This window comes from Pipistrellus hanaki, assembly GCF_964339955.1.
Source record: "Pipistrellus hanaki genome assembly, chromosome: 20".
In the NCBI taxonomy this organism is placed as follows: Eukaryota; Metazoa; Chordata; class Mammalia; order Chiroptera; family Vespertilionidae; genus Pipistrellus; species Pipistrellus hanaki.
In genome coordinates, this window is record NC_140522.1 from 11,901,989 (window position 1) to 11,916,440 (window position 14,452).

Consider the following 14,452-nt stretch of genomic DNA (forward strand, 5'->3'; position numbering starts at 1 on the left):
TGTGTGTGTGTGTGTGTGTGTGTGTGTCCCTCAGCCCAGCCTGTGCCATCTCCAATCTGGGATCCCTCTCACAATCTAGGACTGCTAGCTCCCAACCACTTGCCTGCCTGCCTGCCTGCCTGATTCCCCCCCTAACCACTCCCCTGCCAGCCTGATCAAGACCTAACTGCTCCCCTGCCAGCCCGATTGCCCCTAACTGCCTTCCTCTGCAGGTCTAGGTGTGCCCCCCTCAACTGCCCTCCCTTGTAGGCCTGGTCCTTCCCAACAGCCTTCCCCTGCCAGCCATCTTGTGTTCACATGAGGGAAGCCATCTTGTGTATTGGAGTGATGGTAAATTTGCATATCACTCTTTTATTAGATAGGATATCAAGTAAGATACCTGAATAAAGGTTAATAATTTAGCTAAATTTTAATGTGAGAGGAATGATCTAAATTAGCAATAATTATTATGTTGAAATTATGTGGGCAACATTTTAAGTGAATTTATGTCTGAATTTCTTAGGGTCCGCATCATTTTCAGAAACAATTTGGAGTTGATTTCAAACTTCTCTGGTCTTCAGGGGTGGTCCTCGGGTGGAGATGCTGCTAATTCCTAAAAACTGCCTTGTCACTGTGCTTTGGGCAGCCAGGTATGCAATCAGCAGAGTAGATTTTAATCAGCATTTTTTAAAAGTGTGAAACCGTATTGAGTAGCATGGAGAGTGTGTCAGAGTGCTTCTGTGATCATGTTTCCAGATCCCTTTGTTTCCATCTGTTGTACACAGTGTGTGTGTGTGTGTGTGTGTATGTGTGTGTATGTGCGTGCGTGCAGGAGATCATGAAAAATGAATTTCTTTCTGGTGGTTGCAACATTTTTGATAATCATTCCTCTGAGGCACACTTTTGGTTGCTGGTCTACTGATTATTGAATATTCATGTACATGGTACATATGTCTAAACAAAATGTTCATCACAAAACTAGCGATGAGATGTGGGTAGCATTGGACATGTCTAGTTAGTAAGATGGGAAATCACTATGGTAAACAATATTAATAAATACAAACCCAATAATGGTGTGGTGACTTTCTTCCTCAATTCTGAGTTGACTATGAGTAGCCAAATTTGAATTTAGGGTTGCCCAACCTGCCTGGCTCACAGTTCATGGGCTTGATCCCCAGTGTGGGACCGTGCACATGGCAGTCAATGAATGATTCTCTCATCATTGATGCTTCTTTCTCTTTCCCCATCTCCCTTCCTCTCTGCAATCAATAATATATATATAATATATATATATATATATATAAATTTTTTGAATTTAGGTTTAGTGGGCTACCTAACTGATCTGGTTACTGTCTTCCTCTAAATTTATTTGTTTTGACTAGAAATTATCAAATTTAATCTTGGGGTCCCATCTTAATGCTGAAGAACTTTGGCTTCTTTCAAAATAAAAATATAGTATTTAGGCATAATTTGTATGAATTACAGAAATATGCCATACATATCTCCTGAAAACATGTTAATAAAGTAATTGAGTAATGGAATATATTTAACTGTTCCTACCTTTTTAAATTTTAGTAACGCCTGATGTTTGTACTCTCACCAGATGTCTCAGAAATGAAGTCCAATCAACCTGCGGTTGGGGTTATATTTCTAACAAAATGTAGATTTCTTTCTGCACACTGTGTTGTTTATGTAAAGCTTCTTTGAAGTGTTGTGGCTTTTCAAGTTTTTATAGCCCTCACGTCAGCATGCGTGCCTGACATTCCTCTGCGGCACAGAGTCCACATGCCAAGTACCTGTGTGCAGTGGGCGGATTGGGAATGTGATCCTGCTGCAGGAGCTGGGAGCGTGAGCCGGAATCAGCGGTGACTGGTGTGCCTGCTGCTTCCTGAGGATGGGTTATCGCCATAGAGGCTCTCACAGGACAGTCGTGCAGTATAGACGCGGCGAAGTACCTTGGATGCCGCTGCACCCGTGCCTCTGTCTGGGTCCCGGGCAGGGCTGGCGTCTTGTTAAACCCTGTTGTCAGCGGGATCTCTCTCTCCTGGAGATCTCCCCTGGTCCGAGTGCTTTCTGTGGTGAGATACAGTTGCACAGACATCAACATAGTGACTTTACCACCTTTTCCATTTTTCATATGTTTTCATAGTATTTTATATATATTCTTTAAAGGCTGATAAAAATATTGTTGGTCTAGCCAAAACCGGTTTGGCTCAGTGGATAGAGTGTCGGCCTGCGGACTGAAAGGTCCCAGGTTCGATTCTGGTCAAGGGCATGTACCTTGGTTGCAAGCACATCCCCAGTAGTGGGTGTGCAGGAGGCAGCTGATTAATGATTCTCTCATTGATATTTCTAACTCTCTATCCCTCTCCCTTCCTCTCAGTAAAAAATCAATAAAATATATTTTTTAAAAATATATTGTTGGTCTAGCATTGAGGGAGAGGAAAAGAGAAGAAAGAAGAGACAGAAATAACATCCATAACTGTTTCCAAAAGCAATAGGACTATAGTGATTAAGAAAGTTATCCTACTGTCTACATTAAAATATTCCGATTGAAGTGTGTCAGCAATGTAGACAGAAGCCAAATATTGTGTTGTAGGTCTCTTCACCTCTCAGAGGAAGTGGACGGGAATCCCTGCGCCTGACTTTTTTCTTTTCAGAGAGAAACAGTAGAAATTCTGTTTCCTTACGCCTTCGTGTATCTGTAAGAACAAGGCCCAGGACTAGACATTGTGAAGAATAAAAATCACCTGTGGCTGGGCTGTGGGTTTCCAGATGCTGACATCTGGTAGGACACATAAGCAGGAATATACAACGTTGGGCGGTATTTGGGAAGAACTCAGTGGTGGCACAGATGCTATGGAGCAGTGGTCGCCAACCTTTCGGATCTCACGAACCCCTGGTTGGCGACCACTGCTCTGGAGGGCATGTTATGTGTGGTCCTTTCGGAATGGAGAGGTCAGAGGGAGCAAATTGAAGTGACTTTTCAGCCAGGACTTGAAGAACTGCTAGGTGTCTTGTAAGAACAATTACAAGACATTTACGCCATGGGCAGACCCTAAGAGTTGGTATTAAAAAGTAGTTTACAAAGTTACCTTTTGAGAATTAAACTAATCGTCACTACAAAATAATAGGCCTAAAGGAAGGAACATTTACATTATTGGTAATAGTTACTTAAGTAGTCTATCAGTTTGTCTCCCCAAAAATGTACACACTTTGAATAATTATAAGGCCATTGTTTATTGAAATACATTTCGTTTTCAAAATGTAATAGAATCTACAGACATAGTGTGTATGCATTTTCAAAATGTAATAGAATCTACAGACATAGTGTGAATGCATTTGGGGGGCGGGGCAGGGGGAGGGAGACACCCTGTAAATAGTTTTAAATAGTTCTCAGCAGGAGAAGGGAGGCCAGGTAGGAAATGGTGTGTTGTGGGGATCCAGCACTTTCCAGGGAAAGAGAAGACTTCCAGGAACTTGAACTTTTGGTCCTTAGACGTCTGTCCTCTGCTGTAGGGGGGAGAGTCTTCACTGGGTAACCTCAGCTGGAGGGAGACGCTCTTTCAGTTACGGAATCTCTCCCCGTTGTCCAGAGGGCATAATGACGAGAGGATGGCCTCAGAGCAGAACTCGTTCAAATTCCATGCCTAAACTTGCTATCTGAGTGACACGATGCTTGTCTCTGCATTAGTACAATATAATGGGGCTAAAGTGATCAGTCTGCTAAGGAATCCTGAGGATTGACTAAAAGCATTGGTCTGAAGCAGGGGTCTTCAAACTACGGCCCGCGGGCCACATGCGGCCCGCAGAGGAGTCTGATCCGGCCCGCCAGGTTTTTTGGGCAGTGAGCGCAGCCGAGGTGTTACAGTAGGAATTAGTAGTTCATATAGTCCGGCCCTCCAGCTCTCTGAGGGACCATGATCTGGCCCCCACTTTAAAAAGGTTTGAGGACCCCTGGAAGAGTCCCACTCAGGCCTAGCACGTGACACTCAGCGAAGCTGTGACTATGCTCTGACATCTAACCCCACCAAGAAGCCTAATCACTAATTTCTCGATACTGAATCATCTCAAACAGGATGTGCAGATCAGACGCGTAAGCATTCTAGGAAGGAAATCAGACACCCCATCACAAAGCAGGGCTTCCCGGAATGCGCAAACGGTGCTGGTAGCCTTAGTCTGTCACCAGGAGCCTAATCGTTCCTGGCAGGTCAGAAAGCGCTGTTTCTGAGCCCGCCGTGAGGCGGAGGCTGCAGGCCTGCGTGGGTGACCTGCCAGTGCCGAATGCCAACCTGGAGAGTCTGGGCAAGTAATGGCCAACTTCAGTCAGCGTTCACTGTGGGCCCAGCACCCTGCTCAGTGCTCTGCCTGCCCTGTGGTGTAAGCCTCAGAGAGACCCTGCAGGGCAGGTATTGGAATTCTCTTTTTTTCTTCTTTTTAAAAAAAAATATATTTTATTGATTTTTCACAGAGAGAAAGGGGAAGGGATAGAGAGCTAGAAACAATGATGAGAGAGAATCATAGACCAGCTGCCTCCTGCACACCCCATACTGGGGATGTGCCCGCAACCAAAGTACATGCCCTTGACCAGAATCTAACCTGGGACCTTTCAGTCTGCAAACAGAAGCTCTATCCACTGGGCCAAACCGGTTTCCGCTGTAATTCTCCTCTCTCAATGAGCAAATCGGAGCTTGGAGGTGCTGGTAACTTGAGGTCACACAGTTGTCAATGGCAGAGCCAGATTGGAGCATCAGTCTGTCACTCGCCACTGCTCACAGCCATCACTCATAAGGGTCAAACCAGGAAGTCCTGGTTTCAGATCCCGTTCCGCTTCTCTCCAGGAACACAATCTTAAGCAAGATCTCAATCACTCTCTGAACCTCAGCGTCTTCATCTAAGCCCCAGAATGAATGCGGCCCATGTAATGGGCCAGTTGGGAGGATTGGAAGGAAGGCACGGGAAGCACCCGGCACAGTTTCTAACGCCCAGAAGTGACCCGACACGACATGATGATTGCTATTGGGGGCTCTCCAGGCAGGTTTCTACTTCCCACTTCCCCCTTGGCCTGTGACATCCCTGTCAGTTGCTGGTAAAAGTAAAACCTTTGTACTTTTCAACTGCAAATACACATAGAATATGGCTTGCTTATTTAAATTAGAAAAGAATTGAGGCTATTACCAGTTTTAAGGTCTGACATTTGTCCTGCATGCCATATAAATGTCACTATTCTTATTGTGATAAAATGGAAATAACATAAAACATGCCATCTTAGCATTTTTTAAAAATATATTTTATTGATTTTTTTACAGAGAGGAAGAGAGTTAGAAACATTGATGAGAGAATAGCATCAATCAGCTGCCTCTTGCACGCCCCCTACTGGGGACGTGCCCGCAACCAAGGTACAGGCCCTTGACCGGAATCGAACCTGGGACCCTTGAGTCCGCAGGCCAATACTCTATCCACTGAGCCACACCAGTTAGGGATTAACAATTTGTAAGTCTACAATTCTGGGTCATCTGTTATACACTGTCATGCAGTGATCACCATTCTCTGTCTCCAGGTCTTTCCATCACCCTGAGCAAAGCCTCTGTAACCATTTAACAGTGACCCCTCTGTTTAGAATTTCTTTCCTTTCTACACTAAGTTATTCTAGTCAAATCAAATCATATTACTGTTTACATGACATACCTATCAGTTGAAGATAAGCAGTATATGTTTTAAGGAAGTGATACCAGCCAGATTTGGATATTTTTATGTTTGCCAAGCAGTACTTTTATGTCTGAATCAAAGTATTCCAATTGGAAAATATGTTGAAAGCATATGATACAATCAGGGTAGAGTTGATGATCTAGTTTATACTTCCTTTTCTTGTTTTTAAAGAATTGTACTTTACATATCTAAAAGCTAATAAGTGTTTCTGTTTATTGATTAGAAGAATTTAACAAATTCTATTATTGAAGGATGGTGTGTGTGTTTTTTCTGAATTACTGGAATATTATATTTTATTCAAACCCCAAATCATATCTGGCGTGAAATAAAACTAAATCTGGTTGATACCATTTCCCTTCAAATGTAATGTACTTTTGATAAGAGTGGATAAAATATGACTGACCAGGGGCTTGTAATCCATTTTGTAGATCTTCAAAATGTTAGCAGGTTCCTTGGAACAGATAATTTAAACTACATAGGCTAGAGTTAATCATGGTGCTCTCTCTTTTATTCTTAATTGTACAAAAGGAGTTTGCTAACTATTGTAAGGTACTTTCCTACGGCTTATTTTCAGAATGAGAAAGATGGAATGAGAATAGTATAAACATATGCTACCTGAATTTTCCCCTACATGCCTTCTTCAGTGTATTTTAAAATAGATATAAATCTTTTCATTTGCAATATCGCTGGTGTTTGGCCAAGACCAAGACTTCCACACCTATGATAACTTTCACGTGTCCGGTTAAGTGTCCAGTTAAGCATGGGTGGTCGATTTTAGCAGACACCTCCTGCAACCAGCAGTTCCTTTTGTTGAGGCAACGGTTCCAACATGATGCACATTAGAATGTCCTAGGGCCGCGGTCGGCAAACTGCGGCTCGCGAGCCACATGCGGCTCTTTGGCCCCTTGAGTGTGGCCCTTTCACAAAATACCACGGCCTGAGCGAGTTTATTTTGAAGAAGTGGCGTTAGAAGAAGTTTCAGTTTAAAACATTTGGCTCTCAAAAGAAATTTCAGTCGTTGTACTGTTGGTGTTTGGCTCTGTTGACTAATGAGTTTGCCGACCACTGGCCTAGAAAACTAAAAATACACCACCTCTGGGCTGGGTCCCCAGAGGCTCTGCTTTGATAGATTTACCAGAGGCTCTGACTCGCGTGTGTATCTGTAATAAACACCAGCCCCGGCTGAGAACCGCTGTGTCCCAAGGAGAACGGGGCGAGGGGGGCTGGGGTGGGGCTGCGAGGAGGCGGGAATGATCCCAGCCATTTCCTCCTCCTCCCTGTTTCAGGCAGGCAACCCCGGAGAAGAGGAAAACAAGGCTCCCTGGTGGATCCAGAACTCAGAAGTTTTTAAAGTAGCTTTTCTCTTTTTGCCATTGCAGACATGGAAGGACTTTGATGGGACGTACATGACTCCACAAACGATGCTCTAATGGATGACAGTGAGCTGCCTGCAGGTCAGCCTCAGATAGAACCACAAGATGGGGGTCCTCCCGGCGGCGGCGTGGGGAGCGTAGGGTCACACCTGCCTTCTGCATCGGACGAGAATGAGAACCAGCTGGACGGCTGTGGGCAGCACGGCCTGACGGGCAGCGCCGGGGCCATGGGCAGGCCCGCAGAGGCCGAGCAGGACAGTCTCAACAACAATGCGGGCTGCACGCCACCCTGGGAGGCGGCCGCGGGGGAGGCCTCGGAGCACGCCGTCTGGGGAGGCCCCGGAGGCGGACAGGACCTCTCGGGGAAGGACACAACAGCCCCTGGAAATGGAAGCTCAAGAACCACGGGCCCGGCGAGGACAACGCCAGCAGGTATTTTCTTTAATTCCTGTCCATACTCCTCCTGGGAAATGCATATTCTTCCCGTCCCACCCTGTGCATGGGCCCTGCATCTCGCTTTTCGTCTCTCAGTACAGTCCGGAGCTAGGTCCAGGCGCACACACAGTTCCAGCTGTGCAGTATGTGGGCCTGTGCTGTGTCTCCGCAGCGTCCCAATGTGTGCCTGCACCATCATTTATTTCACCCTTTCTTTTTTTTTTTTTAAATATATTTTATTGATTTTTTACAGAGAGGAAGGGAGAGGGATAGAGAGTTAGAAACATGATGAGAGAGAATCATCGATCAGCTGCCTCTTGCACACCCCCTACTGGGGATGTGCCCGCAACCAAGGTACATGCCCTTGACCGGAATTGAACCTGGGACCCTTCAGTCTACAGGCCCACACTTTATCCACTGAGCCAAACCGGTTTCAGCTCACCGTTTCTTAATGGCTTCTCCCTGTATGTTCTATAATACATATGCTGAAATTAATGTTCTTTATATGTGCTTTTACACTAGACACTTTAAGTACAGGGTATCCCCCAAAACTGTACACACACTCAGAATAATTATTAATCCTAGTGGGTTGAATCCGAAAAGCAAGAAACATCAATTGATCTTAAAAAAAAAAAGGGTTAAAGTGTGTATACATTTGGGGGGCTGCGGGGTAGGTGCCCTGAACATAGAGTCCTCTTCCTTCATACATTAGACCATTTGACCGTTTATTTCCAAAATTCGCCTCACCAATTTCCTTCTGTCATCACCATGGCTCTGATCTCTAACCTGTGAGTTTATGTGCTTGTGTAGTCTTACCCCCTTTATAAAACCTTTCCATCTCACTCAGTGGATGAATGTATACATTAACATATAATGTCAAATAAGACATCAAGCTTTAATTATCCTGTAATCACTTAATTCAGAGCACAGCATCCTGGGTATGTGGTTTGGTGATTAAAATGTGGAAGTGCGGACTATTTTGCCTGAATGGCAGGGCAGCCTGGGAGAATCAGCCTCTGGTTATTTCTCATCGGCAGCATGGGGTGGAGGGTCCCGGTGTATCCCAGCCGGGACTCCTCGGTCAGCGTCACCCAACTCCTGCGCCTGCTCTGGTGTGCGGAGTGCACGCCTCCTCTCGCCTGCTGCTCTCTGCGGTGTCTGTGGCTGATTTGCCATCTCTGTCCACAGTGTGTTTTTTATTGTATTTTTTATTTGGAGTAAAAGATGACATTTTCCAGTTTCTACAGATCAATCCATACTTTTTTTTTTTAAAATATGTTTTATTGATTTTCTTCAGAGAGGAAGGGAGAGGGATAGAGAGAAACATCGATGAGAGAGAATCATCAATCAGCTGCCTCTTGCACAGCCCCTACTGGGGATGTGCCCGCAACCAAGGTACATGCCCTTGACCAGAAACGAACCTGGGACCCTTCAGTCCACAGGCCAATGCTCTATCCACTGAGCCAAACCGGTTTCAGCCATACTTATTTTATACGGTAACTTGATAACTTTTTAATGCAGCTCATCATTTGACTTTCCAGTTCATTGATCCCTCTGTCTTTGCTTTCCTTAGTAGACTTAAAACAAATTAAAATAATTTTGACAAGCCGTAGGGAAGCATTTTCTTAAAAGACCCACATTAGCTATGCTATATGCAGTACTATTTATGTATAAATTGATTTATTCTTCATAATTCAAGGGCAGCTTGACCGTGCCTCTCTAATCCAATCTGGGGATGTTTTTAAGAACTGAGATCAAGTTTCATGATTATGGCTCCTTTTACGGTATTCCTCCCTCCCCTGGCCTTCCCCCAGTTTTCCTGGGTGAGATTGTATAATTTAAAGATGTTTAGTACTTACTGCCAGTGAGAAGATATGTGTGGAATTACTATCCCCTAATGCACTTGAAATAATGTGTTTATAAAACCTGGGTATAGTCTTTATACAGATTATTTTAAGCCTGTTTTTTTTGTATCTAATATAAATGAGAGTAAGAGTGTAAGAAACCAAATTAAGAGTTGTAAAACCTAAGTTCGAATCTTGCTTCTGGTTCTGGGTCACTTGGTGAGACTTAATTATTCTGCACCTCAGTTTTCTCATTGGTATGATGCTGCTGCTCATATACGTTATCTACAAAGTGCCTTTCTGAGCAGTGAGTGGATTTCTGAATAGAAATGGTGTGTCTACACTTGGTTAAAGTTTGGTGACTTACCTCTGGCATATGTAGAGTTTTTACACGTAGAGAGTACATTTTCGTTTGTACTTTAAGTTTTGTTAAAAGAAGGTGAGCAAAAGAATTTTGAACTGAATGAAAAGGTATTCCTGTGGGTAGAGTTACCCTTTCTGACCCAGAAGAGGTCTGAGATGGGGCGCGTTAGGACTACCTGGGTGCTTTCTTGTTTACCCCGAGATCCTTGAAGCCCGTCCTCTCAGTCCGTGTCCAGTCAGTCTCTGTGAGTGTTTGTCCCTATGACCCTCCCGTAGCCTGTTCCTCCCCGTCTCCACCACACGGTCCCGGTCCCGCCCGCAGCTTTAGCTGGAGCCCTGCCCGAGACCTTGCTTCTTGGTTCTCCCACCTTGTTCTCCATAAGCCGCTCTGTGGCGGAGCTAACACTGCAGACGTTCATGCTGGGCGTGGGCTGTGCACTCCCCTCCTCACTGGGAAGTTTTTTTGTTGTTTTTTTGGTTTTTTGGGGTTTTTTTGTTTTAAATATATTTTAATTGATTTTTTACAGAGAGGAAGGGAGAGAGACAGAGAGCTAGAAACATCGATGAGAGAGAAATACCGTCCAGCTGCCTTTTGCACACCCCCTACCAGGGATGTGCCCTCAACCAAGGTACATGCCCTTGACCGGAATCGAACCTGGGACCTTTCAGTCCACAGACCAACGCTCTATCCACTGAGCCAAACCGGTTTCGTTTTAACATCCCAAACAAGTGCAGTTTCAGAATCTGACAGATGAGTATTTTCCTAATAACAGAATAGTTTCTAAGATGTAAGACGATATCTAAAACATGACTTTCAATTCCAAGCCAGGAATAAGCTGCTCATCGACCAGTGCTCTTTCAGCGCTTTTTTAGAAACATACGTTCAGGTAAATCCACTCCTTTGCTCCCTCAGCTAGCTTAATTGATCAAACTTTTTTATGTACCGTACCTCAAAGCTAGTACCATTAAAAAAAATAGAGCAGTAGTATTACCATACATGATTATTTATCGATTTCTTGGAGGCAGCATTTCTGTAAATCTGCTAAAACCTTGAACTGGGCCTCATCTAAGTCCAGTTGTCATTATGGCTCGGGCTTATTTTTTCCTTAAGAGACTTTAATCCTTTTAAAAATATATATATATATTATTGATTTTTTTTTTTACAGAGAGGAAGAGAGAGGGATAGAGAGTTAGAAATATCAATGAAAGAGAAGCATCGATCTGCTGCCTCTTGCACACCCCCTCCTGGGGATGTGCCCGCAACCAAGGTACATGCCCTTGACTGGAATCAAACCTGGCACCTTTCGGTCCACAGGCCGACGCTCTATCCACTGAGCCAAACCGGTTTCGGCGACTTTAATCTCCTTGATTAGTCAACTAAGCCAGTCACTGGCATCGTTTTAGTAAATAATACTCCAACAATTAATGGAAATGAGCCTATAAATATTTAATAGCCTCATGGAGATACAATTCCCACTTAAAACGCACACGTCAATGACGTTTAGCATATTCAATAGCGGTGCAGCCGTTACCACAGTCAGTTGTAGAACATTTTCGCTGCCCACGGAAACCCCACGCCTGTCAGAGCTGCTCTCCCGTTCCCCCTTCGCCGTCCCAGCTCTAGACCCCCACTCGCCCACTCTCCTTCTCTGTAGACTTGCCTGCTCTGGACATTCCACATAAATGGAACCGCACACTGGACAGTCCTCTATGGCTGGCTTCTTTCACTTGGCGCAGTACTTTCGGGATTCACGCATGTGGTAGCATGTATCAGAATGTTCCTCCTGAGGTCAAATAGTTCTCCATGGCACGGGCATCTCCCCTTTCCTGTGCCTGTTTGTCGGCTGCTGGGGATTCGGGCTGCTTCTACTTTTTAGGTGTTATGAATAACGCTCCTGTGGACATTTGCATACAGGTTCTTGTGTGGACATGTGTGGTCTTTTTGAGGAGTTTTATGTGCATAGGAGTGGAATTACTGGATCTTAAAGTAACTGTTTAACTTTTTTGAGGATCTGTCAAACTATTTCCTCTCTCGCCAGCACTATATGAGGGTTATAGTTCCTCCACATTTCTCCAGGACTTGGTAATATCTGACTCTTTTTATTACAGCCAGAGTTGTTTTTTACTTAGATGCAATTCACATGCCATAACGTCACCTTTTTATAAAGCGGTTTCAGTACATTCACAAAGTTGTACAGCCACCTAATTCTAGAACATGTTATTCTCCCCAGAAAAGAAACTCCCCATTTTTCCCTGTCAACAACTGGGGCATAAATTCTGAATAGTTGTGACATACAAGTTTAGATTAAGTTCCTGATGGTTGCCATAACAACGTCGGTTATTTACTCAGTCGGTCACCATAGTTTCTAAACATTTGACAAAACAGTTCAGCACCTGGCAGGAAGCCAGAGTAGGCAGCAGATGCACACGGAGAAAGACCTTGCAGACGGACTTGGCCACCCTTCAGTGCCCAGGCTGGTTCCACTGGAGGCCTTCCCAGCGTGGCCGCTTGGGGGTGACAGAGAGGCCCGGGAGTGGTCTGTGTCCTGCAATCGGGCTGTGTCATGAGAACAAAGACTTTGTTGGCTCTGCCTGTTCCTATGTGACCCTGGAAAAGCCGTACCTCCGTTCACCGAGCCTCCCGCCTTATCTGTGGCAGGGCTGGTCTTTCCTGTCTTGTCCTTAGAGTGAGCAGTCCTCAGTGGGAAGCACCTGTAAAGTCCCCAGCGTGAAACAGGTGCCTCTAACTGGCAACTGCCTTTGTCTGTGTCACCCGGGGAGTTTTCAGTGGCAGGAGTAGGAGCAGCATTCAGCAACATTCAGACATTCGTTTAATTTTACTCTAAATCCATCTCACCTTCTTTGTCAGTGTGTTTCTTCAGGGATCTTAGTAACACTCTCTTTCTAGATTCACCTATCCCTGCCCCCCTGTCCCCTGGTGTGTATTCCTGAAAATATATGTTCGGTGCCTTCCTCATCATGCCTACTGGCATGTTAGCTGGCATGGATCCTCAAGGCACATTTGCATTTTACATATCTGGCTTTGACCATAGAACCTTTTATCTGGCCTTCAATATGTGCCTTTATGTTTGTTAGAGAAACACATTTTTATATTTTCAGACTTCCAAGAAGATCATATAATTTATATAAAGCCACATAAAATTTGAGAATTTTATTTATTTATCCTGGAGAACCAAGGAATATTTTTTCATGTGATACCTGATGAATTCAGTGTGCTTGGAATGAATTGGGGGGGGGGGGGGAAATGTAGCCATTTCGATATTAACAAAGCTGTTTGTGAACATCTAATGGGATGTTCATTTGAAACTTTGATATTTGAGTATCATAGACCTGGATAAGGAGTTTAAAAATTAGCAGAATTAATTGCATGCTTAGGGAAATCCCTTGCATATTTTTAAAATTTAATAAAACATAATAAAGTGTAAAATGTCTAATCAAACTCTTAAGAAGAAACTTAGGGAATGCAAGCATTGGTCCTACTTGACATCTATACTAATAATAGGGTAATATGCAAATTGGTGGAGACGCTGCCACAGTAACGACCTATCAACAGGCTGCGTGCTCAGCAGGCGCAGGTGGGCAGGGACTTGCAGCATCGGGGGCGGGGCAGGGCCTTGGCCGAGAGGCCTCTCTGGGCACCTTTGCCAGGAGTCTGCAGGCCTTTGCCACGGCTGGCCTTGGGGTCTGCAGGCCTTTCCCAACTTCAGCCAACTTCTTTGGGGCAATCTATCTAGGAGCCCCGGATAGGTGGGCTGGGCCTACTTCTTTGGGGCAGTAAATCTTGGGGCTCCCGCACAGGGTGCAGGCTAGGCTGGGGGACACCCCTCTCCCCACCCGCACGGATTTCGTGCACCGGGCCATTAGTATTTTATAAAATGTAGAGTCTAAATCCTAGCAATATTAACGTGTACTAATTGTACCTTTAATATGAATTGAAAAGAGCCTGGAGCATATTCTAGGAGCGCTTTCTCAGATGCACTGAGTGTTCACACAATCTAAATATTGAGTTTAGGATACTCAGACTTAGTGTGTCCCAACTAAGTGAGCCTTTCATATGAGAGGAGAAAATGAATGGTGGTCTTTGAGTCCAAGACAGTGTGGCTGGAGGCAGAGCCTTCAGTACTGAGACCGGCTCACAGGCGCATGTGTCTGTATATGACAGAGCTTAATGCTCCGCCATGAATCTGTGAGGAGCCAGACTGAGTGCAGGCAGGTCACTTCCCTTAAGCCATGGGGTCATTTGCCTGCAGCCGGCGCTCTAACCACAGGCTGTGCTGCTGCGCTGAAGGCTGAGGCCACCTCCGAGGGCCCAGGAGGATCGCATGCCACAGCTGCCACGTGGAGCAGTGGTGATCATGATTACATAAGATGCCCTTTGACCCAAGTCAGGCCCCAAGGACGCTGGCTAATTTTCAGATTTATCTCACTCATAGTACTATTGTAGTTCAGGGAAAGGAGGGAATACTTCCTTTTATCCACTTAAATGCATTTAGCCACGGATTGCAGATATTTAAATGCTGAGCACTCCTCTATTTTCCTGAGACTGAGTAGGAGCTTAGGGGTGACCTGTGGGGGACAGAGGAGTAAGCAGCAGAGGAACTACATGAACCAGGTATCAACATTTATTTCCGCTCCCTCCTCCAAAGTATGGGCAAGCTGTGCACCCGCATGAGCGAGGAAGAGGGACTGAGGAATTCAGGATGCCGTGGCAGAAAGGCGTTTTGTCCT

At 45.0% G+C, this 14,452-nt stretch overlaps 1 protein-coding gene across 1 annotated transcript in view; it reads left to right on the forward strand.

The window, feature by feature from the left end:
- Positions 1-14,452, forward strand: part of CNST (consortin, connexin sorting protein) — an 83,428-nt gene that overhangs the window by 25,182 nt on the left and 43,794 nt on the right. The window contains exon 2 of the mRNA XM_084868880.1: positions 7,068-7,493. Coding sequence (XP_084725006.1) covers positions 7,118-7,493 — 376 coding nt within the window. The 5' untranslated portion in view covers positions 7,068-7,117. The remainder of the gene's footprint in view (positions 1-7,067; positions 7,494-14,452) is intronic.